This window comes from Lipotes vexillifer, unplaced genomic scaffold, assembly GCF_000442215.2.
Source record: "Lipotes vexillifer unplaced genomic scaffold, Lipotes_vexillifer_v1.1 scaffold217, whole genome shotgun sequence".
NCBI classification, from domain to species: domain Eukaryota; kingdom Metazoa; phylum Chordata; class Mammalia; order Artiodactyla; family Lipotidae; genus Lipotes; species Lipotes vexillifer.
Genome location: NW_006788200.1, coordinates 8,170,825 through 8,191,103, shown reverse-complemented (window position 1 = coordinate 8,191,103; position 20,279 = coordinate 8,170,825). Strand labels below are relative to the sequence as shown.

Sequence of the window (20,279 nt, the reverse complement as noted above, 5' to 3'; positions counted from 1 at the left end):
TCCAGTTTTCCCAGCACCACTTACTGAAGAGGCTGTCTTTTCTCCATTGTATATTCTTGCCTCCTTTATCAAAGGTAAGGTGACCATATGTGTGTGGGCTTATCTCTGGGCTTTCTATCCTGTTCCATTGATCTATATTTCTGTTTTTGTGCCAGTACCATACTGTCTTGATTACTGTAGCTTTGTAGTATAGTCTGAAGTCAGGGAGCCTGATTCCTCCAGCTCCGTTTTTTTTTCTCAAGATTGCTTTGGCTATTCGGGGTCTTTTGTGTTTCCATACAAATTGTGAAAGTTTTTGTTCTAGTTCTGTGAAAAATGCCATTGGTAGTTTGATAGGGATTGCATTGAATCTGTAGATTGCTTTGGGTAGTATAGTCATTTTTACAATGTTGATTCTTCCAATCCAAGAACATGGTATATACCTCTCCATCTGTTTGTATCATCTTTAATTTCTTTCATCAATGTCTTATAGTTTTCTGCATACAGCTCTTTTGTCTCCTTAGGTAGGTTTATTCCTAGGTATTTCATTCTTTTTGTTGCAGTGGCAAATGGGAGTGTTTCCTTAATTTATCTTTCAGATTTTTCATCATTAGTGTATAGGAATGCAAGAGATTTTTGTGCATTAATTTTGTATCCTGCTATTTTACCAAATTCGTTGATTAGCTCTAGTAGTTTTCTGGTAGAGTCTTTAGGATTCTCTATGTTTAGTATCTTGTCATCTGCAAACAGTGACAGCTTTACTTCTTTTCCGATTTGGATTCAACTATGTTGACTAATAGTGGTGAGAGTGGGCAACCTTGTCTTGTTCCTGATCTTAGTGAAAATGGTTTCAGTTTTTCACCATTGAGAATGATGTTGGCTGTGGGTTTGTCATATATGGCCTTTATTATGTTGAGGTAAGTTCCCTCTATGCCTACTTTCTGCAGGGTTTTTATCATAAATGGGTGTTGAATTTTGTCAAAAGCTTTTTCTGCATCTATTGATATGATCATATGGTTTTTATCCTTCAATTTGTTAATATGGTGTGTCACATTGACTGATTTGTATATATTGAAGAATCCTTGCATTCCTGGGATAAACCTCACTTGATCATGGTGTATGATCCTTTTAACGTGCTGTTGGATTCTGTTTGCTAGTATTTTGTTGAGGATTTTTACATCTATGTTCATCAGCGATATTGGTCTATAGTTTTCTTTGTGACATCTTTGTCTGGTTTTGGTATCAGGGTGATGGTGGTCTTGTAGAATGAGTTTGGGAGTGTTCCTCCCTCTGCTATATTTTGGAAGAGTTTGAGAAGAATAGGTGTTAGCTCTTCTCAAAATGTTTGACAGAATTTGCCTGTGAAGCCATCTGGTCCTGGGCTTTTGTTTGCTGCAAGATTTTTAATCACAGTCTCAATTTCAGTGCTTGTGATTGGTCTGTTTATATTTTCTATTTCTTCCTGGTTCAGTCTCAGTAGGCTGTACTTTTCTAAGAATGTGTCCATTTCTTCCAGGTTGTCCATTTTATTGGCATATAGTTGCTTGTAGTAATCTCTCATGATCCGTTGTATTTCTTCAGTGTCAGTTGTTACTTCTCCTTTTTCATTTCTAATTCTGTTGATTTGAGTCTTCTCCCTTTTTTTCTTGATGAATCTGGCTAAGTGTTTATCAACTTTGTTTATCTTCTCAAAGAACCAGGTTTTAGTTTTATTGATCTTTGCTATTGTTTCCTTCATTTCTGATCTGATATTTATGATTTCTTTCCTTCTGCTAACTTTGGGGTTTTGTTCTTCTTTCTCTAACTGCTTTAGGTGTAAGTTTAGGTTGTTTATTTGAGATGTTTCTTGTTTCTTGAGGTAGGATTGTATTGCTATAAAGTTCCCTCTTAGAACTGCTTTTGCTGCATCCTATAGGTTTTGGGTTGTCATGTTTTCATTGTCATTTGTTTCTAGGTATTTTTTGATTTCCTCTTTGATTTCTTCAGTGATCTCTTGTTTATTTAGTAGTGTATTGTTTAGCCTCCATTCACTCTAACTTTTTCTCTTTGGGCATCTTCCAAACCATGGCCCAAGGAAATATATCCTAAACAAAGAGTGAACATTTTTAAGACCAAAGAGTAAGGACCTAGGAGTAAAAATGATGCTGAATTAAGCCTCAATAGGATAAGGGTGATTCACTGGTAATTTAACTGCCTGCTAGAACAGAATTTAACAGTCTTAAAAGGAATACAGGATAATCCAGGGCCTTGAAAAGGGATCATCCACAGCATATGGATTACAAAAAAAATTACTAGACATATTAAGGGGCAACAAAAAGTAACTGATCATCAAGATATAAAATAATAAAAGTTGACCCAGAAGTGAATCAAATATAGTAGTTAGAAAAAAAGAACTTCAAAATAACTACTAGATATATCAAAAAAAAAATAGAGGGAAAAAACTGAGAAAATGGATGAGGGGAAAAAAAAAAAGGGCATGTACCAAAACAACAAAGCTTCAAAATGTGGGGGAAAAGTGAAGCAACTAGAAGAAGAAATAGACAAATCCAAAAGTATAACTGGGAGATTTCAACACCCCCTCTCAACAACTGTTAGAACAACTAAGACAGAAATTCAGAAAGGATGTAGAAGAACTCCACTATCTGTCAACAGGTCTTAATAAAACACTCCACTGACCAAAAGCAGAATATTCATTCTTTTCAAATGCCCATGGAATATATATGCACATCCTGACTATAAAACAAACCTCAAGAATTTTTTTTAATGGTGTTTACTTTCTTTTTTTTCTATTGTAGTGTAACTGCTTTACAATGCTGTGTTAGTTTCTGCTGTACAATGAAGTGAATCAGCTATATGTTTACATATATCCCCTTCCTCTTAGACCTCCCTACCACCCCCACCACCCAGCCCACACATCTAGGTCATCACAGAGCACTGAGCTGAGCTTCCTGTGCTCTATAGCATGTTCCCGCTAGCTATCTATTTTACTCATGGTAATCAAACCTCAAGAATTAAAGAACTCAAATCATACAGAGTGTGTTCTCTGATCAGAATGTAATCAAAGTAGAAATCATTAACAGACAACAGGAAAATTTTCAAACATTCAAACGTTTAAAAGTAAACAACACATTGAAAGAGAATAACATATATTCCAATAAAAATTAATTTAAAAAATGCGGGGACTTCCCTGGTGGCACAGTGGTTGGGAATCCGCCTGCCAATGCAGGGGACACGGGTTTGAGCCCTGGTCCAGGAGGATCCCACATGCCGCAGAGCAACTAAGCCCATGAACCACAACTACTTAGCTTGCGCTCTACAGCCCGCAAGCCAGAACTGCTGAGGCCTGCACGCCTAGAGCCCTGCTCTGCAACAAGAGAAGCCACTGTGATGAGAAGCCCCAGCACTGCACAAAGAGTAGCCCCGACTCACCCTGCAACTAGAGATAGCCCATACACAGCAACAAAGACCCAACATAGCCAAAAAGAAATAAATGAATAAATAAATTAAAAAAAGAAAAGAAAAGAAAGAGAATAACCATCCAATCCACCCACAGAATCATAAAAAATAATGCATGGCCGTTGTATGAAGCCACTATGTTTTGAGTGATTTGTTATGCAGTAATATACAATTGGAAGTAACACAGGCAAAAATGTGCTTTACTTAATCACATCTCAAAAAACATTTGTACTTCTAGGTAATTTTCTTGTCATTAAACCTGTCTTAAAGACTCAGATTGCTCTGATTTCTTTGAATTTGATGTATGCTTCGTAGATATACATATAGCTATGATATCTAAGTGCTTTCAGATGTAGAAGAAAAATGGCTCTTGGACTGATCTATGACCAAATATGTCGGATACGTTTTTGGAATCCAGCACTGTTTTATCAACAAAAGAATATATTTGCTAAGTAATATCCTTTGAAACATGTTTATTTTGAAAATTTGTGCTATCAACAGAAAATTTACATTAAATAGATTTTGCAACTGTTAGTAAAAAATTATTGGCATATGTAAAATATTTCATGTTTAGTGTCAAAATTTTTTCTATGATTTTTCTAACAAATATTCTTATTTTTAAAATTTGGTTTAAATAAGAGTCAGGGTAACATTAGTGGCAAAAACACTCAGCTGAAAAAAGAAGACCTAGACTTAAAAAGGGCTACCACGTACTGTTGCACAACCTACACAATTGATTGTGGTGTGCCCAGGACTCCAACATCTGCTATCTAACTATCTAACTCTGCATGATTTGGGACAAGATTACCCAATTTCTTTGTTTCTCAGTTCTTTCAGTTATGAAATAAAGAGACTGACTTAAGGTGCTAACCTAAAGATTTTATGTTGACAGCATTAAAGGTAATATTTCTCTTTGATACAAAATGCTTGCATGATAAATCTAATTCTAGGTTATCCTGGAAAGAAGCAAATAAATGCATTCTAGGTTATCCATAGATTATATTAGTCAATTTACTTTATAAGGTTTTAATATGAAGCTACAAAAACTTTAGAAAGATGTCTGTTATCTCCAAAATTAGAGTTTTATCAGTAATACCTCTAAAGCCAAATACATTACTTTAGGGTTACATGTTACTGTCCTTTTCCAAAAACATACCCAATCATAATTGTGTTAAATCTAGAATCAGGTTAAGAAATCATACAAACCAGAAACCAATTAAAGAAACAGAAAAGAGAACAAACTAAACCAAAACTAGCAGAAGGAAGGAAATAATAAAGATTAGTGCAGAGATAAACAAAATAAAGACTAAAAAACAAAAGAGAAAAATCAATGAAACCAATAACTCCTTCTTTAAAAAGATCAGCAAAATCAACAAAGCTAGAAGAACTAAGAAAAAGAAGACTCAAATTACTAAAATCAGAAATGAAAGAGGGGATGTTACTACTGACAGTATAGAACTAGAAAGGATTATAAAAGAGAACTATGAACAACTGTATACCAACAAATTGAATAACCTTGATGAAATGGACAAATTCCTAGAAACACAAAACCTTCCAAGGCTACATCACAAACAAGTAAAAAATGTAAACAGACATATATCTAGTAAGGAGAGTGAATCAATAATAAAAAGTCTCCCAACAAAGAAAACCCCCGGACCTGATAGCTTCACTGGTGAATTCTACTAAACACTTAAGGAAGAATTAGCTCCAATCCTTCTCAAATTCTTCCCCCCAAAATTAAAGAGGAGGTAAGACTTAAACTCATATTAAAAGGATTATACACCATGACCAAGTGGGATTTACTCCTGGAGTTCAAGGACTGATCAACATACAAAAACTGACTGATGTAATATACCACATTAACAGAATAAGGACTTCCCTGGTGGTCCAGTGGTTAAGAATCTGCCTCCCAATGCAGAGGATGCGGGTTTGATCCCTGGTCAGGGACCTAAGATCCCATATGCTGCAGGGCAACTAAGCCCATGTACCGTGACTACTAAGCCCGCACAACTAGGCAGAAGACCGCACACCACAGCGAAGAGCCCACTTGCTGCAACTAAGACCCGATGCAGCCAAATTAATTAACTAATTTTTTTAAATTGTAAAAGTTCCATTTAAAAAAAACTACTGAGCCCGTGTGCCACAGCTACTGAAGCCTGTGAGCCTAGAGCCCGTGCTCTGCAACAAGAGAAGCCTCCGCAATGAGAAGCCCATGCACCACAACGAAGAGTAGCCCCCGCTCACCACAACTAGAGAAAGCCTGTGCACAGCAACGAGACCCAACACAGCCACCCCCCACGCAAAAAAAGATGTCAGTACTAACCCAAAGCAATCTACAGATTCAATGTAATCTCTACCAAAGCCCAATGGAGTTTTTTGCAGAAATAGAAAGGACCATCTTAAAATTCATATGCAATTTAAAGGAACCCTGAATAGCCAAAACAATCTTGAAAAAGAAAAATAAAACTGGAGGACTCACACTTCCTGATGTCAAAACTTATACAAAGCTACAATAATCACCACTTTGTCATCCTGGCTTAAAGACAAACATACAGACCAATGGAATAGAATAGAGCCCAGATATAAACCTGGGTCAAATGATTGGTGAGATGATTTTTGGCAAGTGTCAAGACGATTCAAATGGGGAAAGTCAGTCTTTTCCACACTGATGCTGGCAAAACTGGATATCCACATGGAAAAGAATGAAATTTAACCCTTACCTAACATCATATACAAAAATTAACTCAAAATGGATCAATGACCTAAATATAAGAGCTAAAACTATAAAACTCTTAGAAGAAAACACAGGACTAATGCTTCATGATATTGGATTTGGCAATGATTTCTTGGATATGACATCAAAGGCACAGGCAACAACAACAAAAATAGATAAACTGAACTTAAATTAAACTTTTGAAAAAGAAAAACAAAAAAAACAACTTTGTGCACAAAAGGGCACACTATCAACAGAGTAAAAGGGCAACCCACAGAATGGGAGAAAATATTTATCATGTATCTGATAAGGGATTAATATCCAGAATATATAAAGAACTCCTAAAACTCATCAACAAAAAACAGGCTAATTAAAAAATGGGCAAATGACTTGAATAGACATTTCTCCAGAATATATACAAATGGCCAATAAGCACATGAAAAGATGCTCAATATCACTAATCATTAGGGAAATGCAAATAAAACCTACAGTGAGGAAAATGAAAATCAAAACTATAAACATCTGGATAATTACTATCAGAAAAAAAAAAAAAAAAAAAGAAAGAGACTTCCCTGGTGGCACAGTGGATAAGAATCCGCCTTAAAATGCAGGGGACATGGGTTCGAGCTCTGGTCCGGGAAGATCCCACACGCCCCGGAGCAACTAAGCCCATGCACCACAACTACTGAGCCTGCACTCTAGAGCCCACGAGCCACAACTACTGAGTCTGTGTGCCACAATTACTGAAGCCCATGCGCCTAGAGCCCGTGCTCTGCAACAAGAGAAGCCACCACAATGAGAAGCCTGTGCACCACAATGAAGAGTAGCCCCCGCTCAGCTCAACTAGAGAAAGCCCGCGCGCAGCAACAAAGACCCATTGCAGCCAAAAAAATAAAAATTAAGTTAAAAAAAAAACAACACCCAGAAAATAACAAGTGTTGGTGAGGATGTGGAGAAAATGGAACCCTCGTACACTACTGGTGGGAACATAAAATGGTACACCTGCTGTGGAAAACAGTATGGTGGTGGTTCCTCAAAACATTAAAAACAATTACCATATGATCAAGGCATCTCGCTTTGGGGTATATATCCAAAAGAACTGAAAACAGGACTCAAACAGATATTTATACACACGTGTTCACAGCAGCATTATTCACAATAGCTAAAGCATGGAGGCGATGCAAGTGTCCATCAGTGGATAAATGGATAAGCAAAATGTGGTACATACAATAAAATATTATGTAGCCTTAAAAAACAAAGGAAATTCTGACATATGCTACAACACGGATGAACCTGAGGACATCATGCTAACTGAAATAAGTCAGTCACAAAAAGACAAATATTGTATGATTCCACTTATATGAGGCACTTAATGTAGTCAAAATCATAGAGATAAAAAGTGGAATGGTGATCACAAGGAATAGGAAGAAGTGGGGAATGGAAAGTTGCTGTTTAATGGATACAGAGTTTCAGTTTTATAAAGATGAAAAGAGTTCCGAAAATGGATGGTAGTGATGGTTGCACAGCATTATGCATATACTTAATAACTCTAAAAAATAGTTAACATGGTAAATTTTATGATATGTGTATTTTACCATAATGAAAGAATTGGGAAGAAAATAAAAGTACATCAGTGTGTTGAAAATGACATAGCCAAGCCTGCCTTTTGTATGATTTCTTACATTAACAGATTTACTATCAAAAGATAAAACATCGTAAACTCCCCCTTCACTCTCTGATAATGTACAAAATTTTCAAGATCTTTACCATCTCATAATAATGATTTTTCCAAAAAAATAAAAATAATTCTCAAAGGCTGAAACACATATGACCCTTTCTTCCCATAAAATCTCATGTGAGTGCAATTTAAAATTACCATGCAAGCCTCCATTAAGGCAGTGTGCATCTCATCTGTTTTGTGCTCTTGATCTGCACCAGCATCAAGCAGAAAGCGAACCATATCCAAATGGCCTTTAAAAAAAGAACATAAATTTTAAAACTATATTTCTCAAGAACTATCAATTTAATATATAAGTATTAAAATAGGGAATCTTTTTCTTTCGGGTGTCTATACAAAAATTTACAAGAGAACTTATTTTGCATTCAATAAAGAAATCAATGACAATTTTACAAAGCCAATCTAAAATAATAAGCAGGCTCTCATCAAGGTCTTATCTAGGTTTTAAAGACTGAATTAGTTCAAAGCACATTAATTCAAGTAAAGCAATAAAGTAATAATACTTATTCTTTGATTTACTCTGTATAAAATATAAATCAAAACACTGAAATCAAATAGAATGCCAGGTAAAGTATGTTTGGATCATATTTTTCAGAAAAAAAGCTTTAAAATAATAACCATAAACTCACTGTGACAATGAGCAGGCAGAGAAAACTCCATTCAAAATAATTTCAACCCTCTTGATACATTTAGTATATAAAAAGCTTTATAATAGTCAATAAGAAAAAGACAAACACTCCAGTAGAAAAATGGATGAAGGACATGAAATGGTAATTCAAAAAAAGAAGTGAAAATGAATATTAAACTGATGAAAAAAATATTAAACCTTCCTATTAAAAAATTGCAAATTAAAATAAGACACCATTTTTTACTATCAAAATGGCAAATATTAAAAAGAATGATAATACCCAGTGTTGGTGAGGGTGTAGGGTGGGGTAAAGGGCACTCTCAAACACTGCTGGTGGGAGTGTAAATTGGTTCAACCTTTCTAGAAGGCAATTTGGCAATATGTATCAAAAGCCTTAAAAATGTCCATACCCTTTGACCCAGCAATTCCACTTCCAGGAATTTATCCTAAGGAAATAATCAGAGATTAGGCAAAGATGTCTGCACAAGGATGTTATCACAGTGTTTTTAATAATAGTGAAAAACTGGGAACAATGCAAGTGTCCAACAATAGGCAATTATGGTGCATCCATTTGATGTATTTGGCAGAGATTGCTAGTTTCCTACCCAATATACATTCTCTCATTTTTCCTTAATAACAGAACTCCTGATTTCATCTCAGTGGCAACATGCCTGACTAAAAGACTACATTTTCCAGCCTCCCTTGCTGCTATGTGTACCCAATGAGATGTAAAAGGGACTTATAAGGCAGAACTTCTAGGAAGACTCCTTAAAGGTAGCTTACTAAGTTGGAAGGCATTCCTCATTTTGCCCTTACCCTCTTCATCCTTCCTAGAATATGGATTGCTGGAGCCCTAGCTACCATCTTTGATTACAGTTCCACATCTGAGGATTCAACCAACTTTGGATTGTTTAGTACTATAGTACACACTTACTGAAAAAAGTCTGTATGTAAGTGAACCTGTGCAGTTCAAAACCATGTTGTAAGAGTCAAGTGTATATATATTTGTTTATAAATGTACTTAAAAAACAAACTAGAAGTAAATATACTAAAATATTGTTTACATGCTTTTTAAATCTTTAGATGGTAGCATTACATGTCATTATAAAACTTCTTTACACTATTCTGTGTTTTTCAGGTTTTCTATATCAAGTGTGATTATTATTATTTGAGTGTGTATTATTTTTAAAATAAAGGTTGGAAAAATCATATAAAACAAAAGTTATTAAAGAATGGAAACCCTCTAAGTCTGTGCTAAGAGTTTTGGTTGACCTTATAGCTAGTTGAATAAATTTGGATTAAAATAATAAAAAAACATATACTATGAAACTATACTTTAGGAAATACATGCTAAAATGGACTTTCTATATAATTTCTTAGAAGCTAGATAATTTTATAGCACAGGGAAAGTATAAGAAATATAAAATTAACTCAAATACTCAATATTCAAATATTTAAATATTCCAAGTTGCTATGAAAAAACCCTATAAACATATATATTTATAGAGTACCTTTGTAGCATGCAAGTGTAAGAGCACTTTCTTTGAATTCGTTAGAATGAGTGTTGATGCCTGCCCCATGGTCTAGAAGAACTCTTGCAACTTCCACATGACCTGCACTGGCTGCTTCCATTAAGGGGGTATGTCCATTTTCATTATGATCTTCTATATTTGCACCTTCATTAAGTAGCACTTTCACAATGTCAACAAATCCTCCAGCACAGGCATAAGTTAGTGCAGTGTTTCCTAAAAAAGAACAAAAAGAAATTAAAAATTATGATAAAACTGATATAATTACGATTATACTACTGCTCTAGTTCTATCTCTTCAATTACCTTACATAAACCACTAGAACTATTATCTCATTTTTTTGTTGTATTGGTTAGAAGCATCATCTTAATTTTTTCACTAATTAAAAGGCTTATTATAAACAAACCAATTTACCTCTCTCCATATTTCCTTAGCTTGTAAAATAAGATTAAGTGCCATCTTGAAAAATCATTTCCAACATATTTTAATATAAAATATTTTAATGTACCACTCAAAGTTATTGCTTTTTCTTTCAACACAGTACAACTTAGAAACACTTAACATTTTCTATGTATATTCATTTCTTAATTTTCTTTTACCTCTCCTTTATCTTTACACATTTATTCATTTAGTCTACATTTATGAGACCCAGGGAGACAGATATAAATCCCCCTCAGCATAATTCCTTCAAAATAAAAATTTATTTAAAAGGTCATTATTCCCTGATTTGCCACTTATTCCTTTCCTGATTTTGTTTTGAGGACATTTATTTATTAAAGGAGGTAGGGAGATGGTTTAACCATCCAACAGTATGAGACTGAAGAAGACTGTTTTAAAGGTTCAGCAAGAAAACTATCATTTCAAACCCAATTTGTTCAGAATTCAACTGTTTAACAGTCTCAGACATGGAGGATATTAATATTACTACGACTAAGACAAAGTGGTCAGCAAAGTAACCTATAATCCTTTCTAAGAAGTCATGGTCGTTTTAAAAATAAATTAGGCTACATTTAATATATACTTAATGGTATGGAAGACTGATATGCTTTCATTATTGAAACTGTATTTTAAACCATGTGCTTGCCTCACTAAATCCAAGGAATCTCATTACTAAATGTACACCTATAACTCAAGACATATGACCGAGGCTTATAAAGAACCTTACTAGAGTAGCTTTCATGCTGCAACAGAATATCTTATTAGTAAATGCATTCTGTACACTTGACAGAAAAAACTCTATGGGGTTTTGACTCAGGTTAATCTATATAAGGGAGTTGTATTTAAATGAGATAAAGAATTGTGAAAGATACAGTTCATAAACTTGCCTCTTTGTACATTATATATATTGTGGCAAAAAAGAAATTGTCCCCAGCAAAAAAACTGTCAATCTTTTTTTTTTTTTTTTTTTTTTTGCGGTACACAGGCCTCTCACCGCCGCGGCCGTTCCCGCTGCGGAGCACAGGCTCCGGACGCGCAGGCCCAGCGGCCATGGCCCACGGGCCCAGCCGCTCCGAGGCATGTGGGATCCTCCCGGACCAGGGCATGAATCCGTGTCCCCTGCATTGGCAGGCGGACTCTCAACCACTACTCCAGCAGGGAAGCCCAAAACTGTCAATCTTGACCAAACAGAATGTAACAGTATTTCAAAGACTTTTAAAGATATAAAATTAATCTATATTTTACTTACAGATTCTAAACAAGGGCTATGATTTTTCTGTATGTTTACAACCAGTTTTCCCTAGGAATCAAATTTTTATCTCTCAGATTATAGTTATTTATATCAATTTCTTTTCCTCAAATTAACACATCATTTTCTACATACCTGTTGCAGACTGGGAGTTGACATCTGCATCATGAAGAAGTAATAATTTCACAATATCTAAATAACCTCCACTGGATGCTGCCATTAGGGGGGTTATATCTCCTTTATTCCCTCTGTCTTCAACATTAGCATGCATAGCAAGCAATACCTTTAAACACATATGCACACAGAGAGAAACTGTCAATTCTTACTATTAATATTACTTCTAAAGAATATACTGAACCTGGGAAAATATTCTTTTAGAGTGGAGGCAAGGAAAAATAAAAAATAATCACCTTTTGGGAAAATATGCCAATGATGTTCACTGCTCAAAACACCTGGTTAGATGTTATATTTTACAATACCATTACACAGTAATCTTTAAGTAAAGTAGGTAATCACATTAACCATCCAATTATACAATTTAACTGCTCCTGTCAAAGAATTAGTGTTATGCTCAGGATTATTTAGCAAGAGAACAGCAAAACTATACTCACAAGACACAAACTAACTGGTAAACACATGACTATTTCCCAAAATTGCTCTAACAGGAAAAAAAAAAAAAAAACTAAAAGAATTGGGATAATCTAGATGAAATGAAAATAAATCAATATCTTTCATTATACTTGTATATTATTTCTAAAGGCAAGTTTAAAATATTATTATTATTTCTATGTTTTTCTTATTCATTAGGACTATTTTTGAGTAAGTGGCAGAAAAAAACGGACCGTGCCAAGTTGCGTGTACAGACAACAAAAACTAATTATGTATCAGTTTCTATTTTACCTACTGCCAAAAAGGAAAGACCTTGGCTTCTAATGATAATTTCTTTTATTAATGATAAAAATAAACAAAACATCAAAACCCTTCCACAATTTTGATCACTAAAGATTATTTCTGCTTACTTGTGCTAATTCATAATACCCGGCTGAACAAGCCAAACACAGCAGGCTTTCTCCTTCTTCTGTATGTTCATTTACACTTCTGCCTTCATCTAGCAATTTACGAACAGCATTCACATCCCCATCTGAACAAGCTTCCGCCAGACTGCGACTGAAAACAAAACCAACAAAGAAAGACTCAAGGTCCTATGACAACGAGTTACATTAAATATATACAGTTAGTCATATATAGAAAAATGCTGATACGGTAAGAAGAAAATTATTTGAATATTTGTTTGCAATACTAATTTTTCATGTATGTGAACCAAGCCAGAAAGGTAACAAATAAATATGAAAACAGCTGTCATTTTTATCTTTCAAAATGTCCTAACATACTCTCATATTAAATTTTAAATAAACTTTATACAGCATTAGATGCACAATTTTTTAAACTAATGTAATGATTCCCAAAGACATTTGGGATATAATCCTATGTCTTAAAATTTTATTTTTTAACAGTGAGGTGACTAGATGAAATAGAAGGTAAAAATCTAAGTAAAATTTTTACTGCAGAATGACTAACAAAATCAGTGAATCTCAAACTTTAATGTGCATACAAATAGCCAATGTTTCTTGTTCAAAGGTAGATTCTGATTCAATAGATCCAAGATGGGGTCTGAAATTCTGAATTTCTATGATGCTGACGCTGCTAGTCCATGGACCATATTTGAGTAACATGGACCTAGACTATTGCATCAACAACCCATTTCATTTATTATTACTCAGGCAGTCAGTTTAGAGTTTCCTACTATAACCTTTAGAATAAGTAACTTCCTCAGAAATGAAAACCAGATATTGAATTGAATACCCAGCAGAAGTCATTAAACACATACGTGTCTACTTGTCCTGCATTGTGGCTGTTTTCCGCTCTCATCCGTGTCAGCGCAGCAGCAGCTTCATCCAGTGCACAACTTACTGAAGATGTCAGTCTTCGGAGTACCTCAGGATCTGCAAAGGCTTTACCATCAGCAGTTGACAATTTGCCAATTCCTTCAGTGTGCATCAATCAGTTCAGGGAAAGAAAAAGCATAAATGTGTAAACTGTAATTACATTTCTAAACACTATTCTCTAGGGCAAAATGGCATAATCTCCATATGCAAAGCTGATAATTTCAATTTTGTCACTAATGTCAAAAGGCCACTGCATAACACCTATGTTTTAGTCTTTTCATCTTTACAGTGCACGTAATACTAATTTGTCCTCTACCTAACTCCAAATGTAACTTAACATGATGCTTACTGTAATGAATGAATGAGATTTCTATCAAAGTACAATCACAGCATAAGATCTCTAGTATAGGATCCTATCTATTTTCAGTACTAATGAAGGGGCTATTCTGTAATATTAAAACAAACAATCCAACAGTTTCTTCCTTTGATTGAATAGCCACCTAGAACCATTTTCTGGGGCAAGAGTGTAAATTAAAATAAATTAATTCTCATATTTAGTATTTATTATGTGCTTATGATGTGCCAGACATTAGGGAAACAGAAAGGAATAAGACATAGTTCCTGTCCTTACAGAACTCACAATATGGTAAGTCTAAGTTGCCAATAAATCTTTTTCTCTAGATTCAGTGAGGAATCAGTGACTACTGCAACAAAATGTTGTTGATAATATCACCACCTCTTACCGCTGAAAATGAGAAACAGTCAATAAAAATTTACAGAACAAAAAAAAGGAAGGGAAACTTGCCCAATAAGATAAAAAATATATTGTGATGCTATTCAATTACAACAGTATGATAGTATGATACTTGCAAAGAAAAAAGATGATTCTATCAAGGATATGTAATAGAGGCAAACAAAAAAAGAACTTAGATCATTTGTGAATTCAATACATGATAAAGGTGACATTTCAAATCAGTGGATATAGGAGGGCTTATTTCATAAATATTGTTCAGAAACTGGTTATTTGAAAATTAGGTAACATCTCAAATTCACACCATTTACAAAAATAAATACCAGGTAGACTTAAATGAAATCTGAAAAGTACTCTTATACTTAGTAGTATTTTTCTTTTTCTTTTTTTTTGTGGTACGCGGGCCCCTCACTGCCGCGGCCTCTGTCGCCGCGGAGCACAGGCTCCGGACGCGCAGGCCCAGCAGCCACGGCTCACGGGCCCAGCCGCTCCGCGGCACGCGGGACCCCCACCCCGGGACCGGGGCACAAACCCGCCTCCCCTGCATCAGCAGGCGGACCCCCAACCACTGCGCCACCAGGGAAGCCCAATGTAGTATTTTTCTGTTGCTGATGTAGAGGAGGTTTTTCTAAGCATGAGAACAAATCACAAAAGCTATATAAAGTAAAAAATTAGTAAATGTGATATTAAACATTTTTAATTCCAATAAAAATTTCTATATAATTAAATACACCATAAATAAAGTTAAGGCAAAATAAAAACTGGAAAAATTAACACCCAATGAATTTATATCATTTATAAAGAGCTACCGCATAACTTATTGATAATATTGAATGAACACAAACTATGAAATTGACCAAAAGAAGACTGAGGAAAGCTGTTGATAGGAATGTATACTGGCATAAACTTGAGGGACCACTTTGATAAAAGCGATCAAAATTTTGAATGCAAAAATATCCTCTGACCCAGCAATATCACTTTCTAGGAATCTGTCCTACGAAGATACTTGCACAAGCAAGAAAAGTTATAGATATACATGGATATGAACTACAGCATTATTTGTGATATCAAAAAAATTGGAAATAACGTAAAAATCCTTCAATAAGCCATTGGTAAAATAAATTGTGGTGCATCCAAGCAACAGAATATTATCTTACCCTTAAAGAAGGAGAAAGATCAACATATCCTGTTATGGAAGGATGGCCACAATAAATTAAGTGAAAAAAAGAAAATTATAATTTGTATAATATGATATATTTCATTAAAAAAAATCATGTATATTCAAACATATACATGTATTTATATAACTACAAGGGAAAGTCTGGAAGTATATGTAAACCTTTACAATGGGCAGGCTTTAAAATCTACTTAATACATTTCATATTGTTTTAGCTATTTTATATATTACATTTATGATTTAGAAAATACTTTTTAAAAATTCTTCTTGAAATGCCCTTAATTCTTAATTTTCTTTAAAAATCTCAAAGAATCTTAAAGAAAAAATATTTTCAACTTCAATTTTTTTGGTTAAAATAGCATTAAGAATTCTATCTTCTTAAGAAGTCTAGTAACGTCTAACACATTCTCATAATTGAAAACAATGCATAAGTCTTAAATGTTATAGGCTCAACACAATGTCCAAAAAGCAAATGAAAATACTAATGAACAAAAAAGTATTCATTAAGCCAACTGACTTGCACAGGGCTTCAAAGGAGTACATCATTTTAAAAAACATCTGACAATTTCTTTGGATAAATATATCCAACAATGCCTGGAGTTTAAATTGTCAAAACACACAAAATTTTAAAATTCAGTAATTTCTGACACCTCCTGGAAGACATGATTTTCAATGTTTATTTTCTCTCTCACAATATAGGTAAGAAAAGCAAGCAATTCTAAGGTATCTTGTATAAGGTATAAGTATGTAAGTACTTATACTTAACCATGAACCTAAAGAAAAATGCTCAATGTACCAGAAAAGAGCCGTCCCTGAGTGAGACTCATGAGGTGGCCAGAAAAAAGAGAAATAGGTTTAAAATCCTTAATTAGGGGTCTCAGAGTAGTACTCACAGTATGAGTGAAATGTCAGCCTAAACTAGAGAGGAGATGTACTATCACCAGTAAACAAAGCTTGATTTAGGGAAGGAAAGTAACTTAGTCCAGAGAAGACATGGAGAAGAAAAATGCATTTTCTCCACATTTCTCTCTGCTCTAAGCTGGTTCTAAAGCACAGGTAAAAAAAAAAAATGCATATATATATATATATATATATATATATATATATATGGGGTGGCCATGGAACTCCTATTTCAGGAATCTTACATAGACTATTCCTAAATCAAAAGTAGGAGACTCACAATAAATCCAAAGAAGGGCGGGACACCAAAGCAATTACTAATGTGATTTTTTTTTTTTGGCCACACTGCACTGCACGCAGGATCTTAGTCCCCCAACCAGGGATCAAACCTCTGCCCCCTACAATGGAAACTTTTTTAAAAAAAGGTTTAAATTAAACCGTCTGCTCTAAATTAAACCATCTTCTGCTAGATACCTAAATTGTTTTGTTCAATCTAATTTTAAGTTTCGGTCAGTTCCAAAAAGACACATTAGATGGACTAAAAGTCAATCTGCTATAAATTTTACCTATGCTTTTTCATAAGAGGAGAAAGTTAAAGGAATAAAAAGAATCATCAAAGTAAACACATTCCTAACATACTATATATATGTCTTGGGACTTCACTAGTGGCACAGTGGTTGAGAATCCACCTGCCAATGCAGGGGACACGGGTTCGATCCCTGGTCTGGGAAGATCCTACGTGCTGTGGAACAACTAAGCCCGTGCGCCACAACTACTGAGCCTGAGCTCTAGAGCCCGCGAGCAGCAACTATGGAACCCATGTGCCACAACTACTGAAGCCTGCGTGCCTAGAGCACATGCTCCGCAACAAGAGAAGCCACCGTAATGAGAAGTCTGCGCGCCTCAACGAAGAGTAGCCCCCACTCGCTGCAACTAGAGAAATCCCACGCACAGCAAGGAAGACCCAACACAGCTAAAAATAAATAAAATAAATAAATTTTTAAAAAATGGTTAAATGTTACTGTATAGCAGGGAACTATACTCAATAACTTGTAGTAAACCATAATGGAAAAGAATATATATATGTGTAAAACTGAATCACTTTGCTGTACACCTGAAACTAACACAACATTGTAAATCAACTATGCTTCAATTAAAAAAAAAAAGTTAGTGTTGAGCCTAGAAATCACTCACTGAGAACTTTCAACCAAGAATTTTTTAAACATAAAATGTGAACATTTTCTTTAGGAAATTAAAAAAAAACTAATTTTACAGATTTCAAATTTTATATAACATATATAATTTGGGGATAATCTTTTATAACTTTGTATAGCGATGGAGTCTTGGGGGTTTTTTTTTGTCTTTTTTTTTTTTCCAGCCATGCCACGCGGATTGCAGGATCTTAGTTCCCCTACCAGGGATCGAACCCATGCCCTTGGCAGTGAAGGCGCAGAGTCCCAACCACTGAACCGCCAGGGTATTCCCTGGAGTCTTTTAAAAAGATGAAAAAGAGAAAACAAAAAATAAAGTACCTGCTGCTTCCAGCAATGCTTCTAGTCGTGCCTGTGTCTCTGGATCCACAGTGCGTAAGTCTGCTCCTTCTGCAGTACTTGATAAGAATATCTCTGATGTTGTTTTCAGCACCGGGTTATCCAGATCTTCTTGGTCCAAAATAAATGATTCAACCTGTTTAGGAATTAAAGAGCAATATCCATGAAGCTGATCTTAATTTTGTTAAAATAACAGCAATTTAAGGTAATATGACTTCTGATTTGGAATTCAAATATAACCAAATAAACTATTGTAGAAACAGGGGGTTATAGGGAGGGACTTTGAGGGAGCCTCCTGACTATCTGCTTATCTTCAGACACGACTACAGATATAACCCAGACACACCAGATTAAAGTTTCCTGGAGAGCAATGGATCTTCTGTGCCTACGACAGAGCCTGAAAAGCAGCATTTTTTAAATGAAACAAGTACATCAACATAGGCCCTAGGAAGATTTATGCAGGAGTAGATAGTAGAAAGCCTAGATAGCATGAATAGGTCATTAAAGTATCGTTTCTCCTCTCTTCCAATTAATATATTCAATTCTGAAAAACTAAAGAGGATTTAATCCACTATCAAATATCCTAATTGCTCTAGACAGGAAAACTCTATATTAGGTTAGGAATCATAGTCAGTTGTTCACTGCTCTATCCTCTGAGCCTATGAATACCTTGTACATAGTAGTTATTCAATACATATTTTTGAAATGAATCCTATAAGCAAAATCAACTTACAAAAATAAACATGCAACCCTCTAATTTCAAATCAAGTTAATTCTAAATTTTCTTACCAAATAAAATATGCACAACCTTTCTGGGAAGCAATTTGGAAATGTGTATCAAAATGCTTTAAAAAGCACATGCCGTACTTCCCTGGTGGTGCAGTGGTTAAGAATCCGCCTGCCAATGCCGGGGGCACGGGTTCAAGCCCTGCTCCAGGAAGATCCCACATGCCGCGGAGCAATTAAGTCTGTGCACCACAACTGCTGAGCCTGAGCTCTAGACCCCGAGAGCCACAACTACTGACACCCACACGCCTAGAGCCTGTGCTCCGCAACGAGAAGCCACTGCAATGAGAAGCCCACGCACTGCAACAAAGAGTAGCCCCCGCTCACTGCAACTAGAGAAAGCCTGCGTGCAGCAGCAAAGACCCAATGCAGCCATAAATAAATAAATTTATTTTTAAAAAGCACATGCCCTTTGACCCAGTAATTCCATTAAAAAAAAAAATCTATCCTTAAAAAATTATCTGAATGCCAGACAAAAATATGCAAGAATGTTCATTGCAGCATTAATTAAAATTCCAGAAATGAAGTGAATAAAACTACAATAGGGGATTTGGTAAGTACATTTTGTACATTCACAGAATGGACCACTATGCAGTCATTAAGAACAATGCGTTTGAAGCATATTTAATGGCATAAGAAAACAGTCATAAAACTAAGTGAAAACCACAAGATTTAAAACAGTATGATCTTTATTTTGCTAAAAGTATGTATGTATATGTATGCAAACATGAACATATGAGTACTCATGTATATACAATCATGAGTACATATTTATATACCTATACACATCTGTAGTATATAAATATGTCTGGGGCTTCCCTGGTGCTGCAGTGGTTAAGAATCCACCTGTCAATGCAGGAGACACGGGTTCGAACCCTGGTCCGGGAAGATCCCACATGCCGCGGAACAACTAAGCCCATGCACCACAATTACAGAGCCTGTGCTCTAGAGCCCACAAGCCACAACTACTGAGCCCGTGTGCCACAAGAGAAGCCGCCACAATGAGAAGCCTGCACACCACGACGAAGAACAGCCCCTACTGGCCGCAACCAGAGAAAAGCCCAAGGGCAGCAACGAAGACCCAATGCAGCCAAAAATAAAACAAAGTAAATTTATATGTATATAAAAAAAAGTGTCTAACCAGGGAGGTCAATATACTTGTAGACAGACAGAAAAACAGGATCAGAAAGGTTAAGTATTTCTGCCAGCTAATAAATGACAAAGCCAGGTTTCAAACACAGGCCATATGGGCTTCCCTGGTGGTGCAGTGGTTGCGAGTCTGCCTGCCAATGCAGGGGACACGGGTTCGTGCCCTGGTCTGGGAAGATCCCACATGCCATGGAGCGGCTGGGCCCGTGAGCCATGGCCGCTGAGCCTGCGCGTCCGGAGCCTGTGCTCCGCAACAGGAGAGGCCACAACAGTGAGAGGCCCGCGTACTG

General features: G+C 35.6%; 1 protein-coding gene across 5 annotated transcripts in view; it reads right to left on the bottom strand.

Annotated features, from left to right (window-relative positions):
- Nucleotides 1–20,279, bottom strand: part of ANKHD1 (ankyrin repeat and KH domain containing 1) — a 115,430-nt gene that overhangs the window by 73,294 nt on the left and 21,857 nt on the right. For 4 of the 5 annotated variants that reach the window (XM_007461453.1, XM_007461455.1, XM_007461457.1 and 1 more), the window contains exons 2-7: nucleotides 18,037–18,190; nucleotides 13,619–13,775; nucleotides 12,750–12,897; nucleotides 11,866–12,013; nucleotides 10,026–10,259; nucleotides 8,025–8,119 (exon numbers count right to left, since the gene is read on the bottom strand). In XM_007461453.1, the coding sequence (XP_007461515.1) occupies nucleotides 8,025–8,119; nucleotides 10,026–10,259; nucleotides 11,866–12,013; nucleotides 12,750–12,897; nucleotides 13,619–13,775; nucleotides 18,037–18,190 (936 nt within the window). The remainder of the gene's footprint in view (nucleotides 1–8,024; nucleotides 8,120–10,025; nucleotides 10,260–11,865; nucleotides 12,014–12,749; nucleotides 12,898–13,618; nucleotides 13,776–18,036; nucleotides 18,191–20,279) is intronic. The other variant, XM_007461456.1, reaches the window with a different exon arrangement.